Source organism: Anneissia japonica, unplaced genomic scaffold (assembly GCF_011630105.1).
Source record: "Anneissia japonica isolate Jap-2015-1 unplaced genomic scaffold, ASM1163010v1 scaffold997_len2565447_cov190, whole genome shotgun sequence".
Taxonomy (NCBI): domain Eukaryota; kingdom Metazoa; phylum Echinodermata; class Crinoidea; order Comatulida; family Comatulidae; genus Anneissia; species Anneissia japonica.
In genome coordinates this window covers 1,786,351-1,789,039 of record NW_022696369.1, presented here as the reverse complement: position 1 = coordinate 1,789,039, position 2,689 = coordinate 1,786,351, and the positions used below count along the sequence as shown (strand labels likewise).

General features: G+C 33.1%; 1 protein-coding gene across 1 annotated transcript in view; it reads right to left on the bottom strand.

The window, feature by feature from the left end:
- Nucleotides 1-772: 772 nt before the first annotated feature.
- The window catches only part of LOC117102007, a 38,122-nt gene continuing 36,205 nt past the window's right edge, over nt 773-2,689 (bottom strand). The window contains exons 51-53 of the mRNA XM_033242212.1: nt 2,039-2,361; nt 1,365-1,472; nt 773-1,088 (exon numbers count right to left, since the gene is read on the bottom strand). Coding sequence (XP_033098103.1) covers nt 930-1,088; nt 1,365-1,472; nt 2,039-2,361 — 590 coding nt within the window. The 3' untranslated portion in view covers nt 773-929. The remainder of the gene's footprint in view (nt 1,089-1,364; nt 1,473-2,038; nt 2,362-2,689) is intronic.

Here is a 2,689-nt window from a genome sequence, read left to right as displayed (position 1 = left end):
ATATTGCATTAACTAATATATATATATAACCCAATTAAACATAATGATATCATTTACACATGTACATTATAAAACATAAATAACTCAATAAATAAATTCAACATTACAAAATATAAAACATACACACAACAATAAAAATATGTCAACTCCTTAACTTGCAGTTCAAATAGGGCATTAACTTTCAATTAGAAAGTAAAATGAGAAAACATTCGTAATGTCAATATAATGTGTTTTCATTCATAGCGAATACGTCATGTTAGTCTAACGTCATGTTAGTTTACACCTTACCTTTTGTTCAGCTGCTAGTACTGTACTACTTCAGTAGCTTTGAAATCCTAATAATGCTTGTTTCTTTTGCTGGACCAGTGGCGGATCCGGAATTTGAAATAGACAGGGCCCAGATAGGTACGGTACTTCCACAGATGGAGGGTCTATACTACATCAGCCCCACGGTGGGGCTGAGGTACGAAAATTTATTATTATGTCACCTCTAGATGGCCGGAAATGGCAATTTTTTTTTCCTATTTTTTTTTATTTTTAAAAATTTAGGGGCCCCTGGCCGGCTCCCCCCCTTGAATCCGCCACTGTGGACGTGAAGGCTCATCTAAAGGCAACGTAGTATAATCAGAACACGCATTTTACATTCGTAATAACAGAGGGTTTTTTTTTTCATCTGGCTATTAAAGTATATTGTAAGCCTACAATTGGCTACGTGAAAATAAGTAAATACAATTTTGAGAGATACAGAATGATATTGTCTTGTAAGAACATATACTTAGTAGCACAATATTTATTGAACAGTACAACGACCCGCGTAGTTTAATTAAATATGCATAGACGTGAGAATGAAGATTTCTACACAGGTATAAAAAATAAAAAAAGAAGCATGGAGAAACCTCTGCAAATGCAATGCAGGCTTAACTAAATATTTAGAAATAGTATTGGTGGCGCTCGTTCATATTGTGAGAAGTAGATGGTCTGTTTTGGTCATCGAAGAGATGTATAGACCTATTTTTGAAAGCGTGAGGAAATTTTTTATTTCTTCTGGTTCGTTTGTGTGCTGAGGGCCTATCTTCATATTCGTCTTGCTACAAATTAGAATAAAATCATGATTTTTAATAAAGTGTGTGTCGTGGATATATATATGGTTGAAATATGCAAACATTTTGAGTTTGCTGTATGGCAATACTTATAACAATATCAATAACAACAATAATGATATTAAGATTATTAATAATATAATAATAGTAATTATAATAGTAATATGTAGCAGTAATAATAATATATTTTAATAGTAGTCGTGGTGGTGGGTGGAGTAAATATTATTCTTAATCATCTATTAAGTATGACGAAATCCAATTTACCTCTATGCTGCTTGCCTCCATTCCTGTAGCTATATATGGTCTAATAAATTCTGAATCGTTGGTGTCCGCCTCCGAATATGTCTCTGACATTCTCGACCTCATATGATTCTAAGGGAGATAAAAAAAATCAAACTCGATAAGTGTTTTTATACACGCATTGATCACTTTTCAGGCTTCTCGGAACTGCCGTGCGCTCTACACGTGAAACATGTACCGATACTAACACAAAAATCTAAATACTGTATTCAATAGGAATAATTTATATTGATAATAATAATAATTATTATTGTATTCTGATTAATGACTATTTCGTCATAAAAACTGATTAATCATCTTTCTTTATCAGTTAATCTTGAGCTTGATTGTCCTTCCGTGACTAGATACATTTCATAATTTCATCCGGCCCGTATTCAGATAGAAAAAAACAATCGATCAATAATGTAAGCAATTATTAATAATATCGAAAAAGTGTGTGTAATATAATGTGTTTCATGTATATTTCATATACAGTACCGGTACCCTGTTTTACTACCGATTTACCTTTTCTAATGACCTCTATAATGATATGGTTGCATATTAATGGTTTTTTTTTCTTAATTTGTATGATTCAAAATGTAAGCATTCATTAAATTTGAAACAGTTTTATTAAAAGCTTATTTAATGAATAAACTTACATTGAGATATGGTGCATTTGTGAGTACTTGAGCAAGATGTAGTAGTCTAGATTCTTCGCCATTGATTGAAGAGCTCCCAGAAATTGATTCAGCTTCCTGGACAAATGGATAGTTTGTGGCTCCAAACAAACTGCCTGAATTGGGGTTACGAACAACAAAACCTCTTGGTTGAGCAGTATATTGTTTGATCTGTTGCCTTTGTCTGTCGCGACGTCTGCCAATGACGACAAGGAAGCAGCACACCATAAGGATTATGATGAGCATGAAACCAACAACTGTACCAATGATGATGGCAGCCACCAGCAGTGAGTCGGTACCACCATCTGCAAAATACAAAAATTAAAAATAAATCCAACTTCTCTAAAAAGCTTTTTATTTATCCAATTGTGAAATGGACATTTCGGAGTGTCAATCACACTTAACAACTGACAAATCAGAAGAGTGCAAGCAATATGCGGTGTCCTACGTATGTTTTTACACTGTCATTTTGGTCAGTTTCAGTTTCTAATTAGTTAAATAATGAAAGTACATTTGGCGACTTCAAGCGCTAAGTGTACTTAAATATTATATATAATTTTGTTAAGGCGCAAAATGTACTTATATGTATATAATTTTGTTAAATAATGAAAGTACATTTGGCGACTTCAGGCG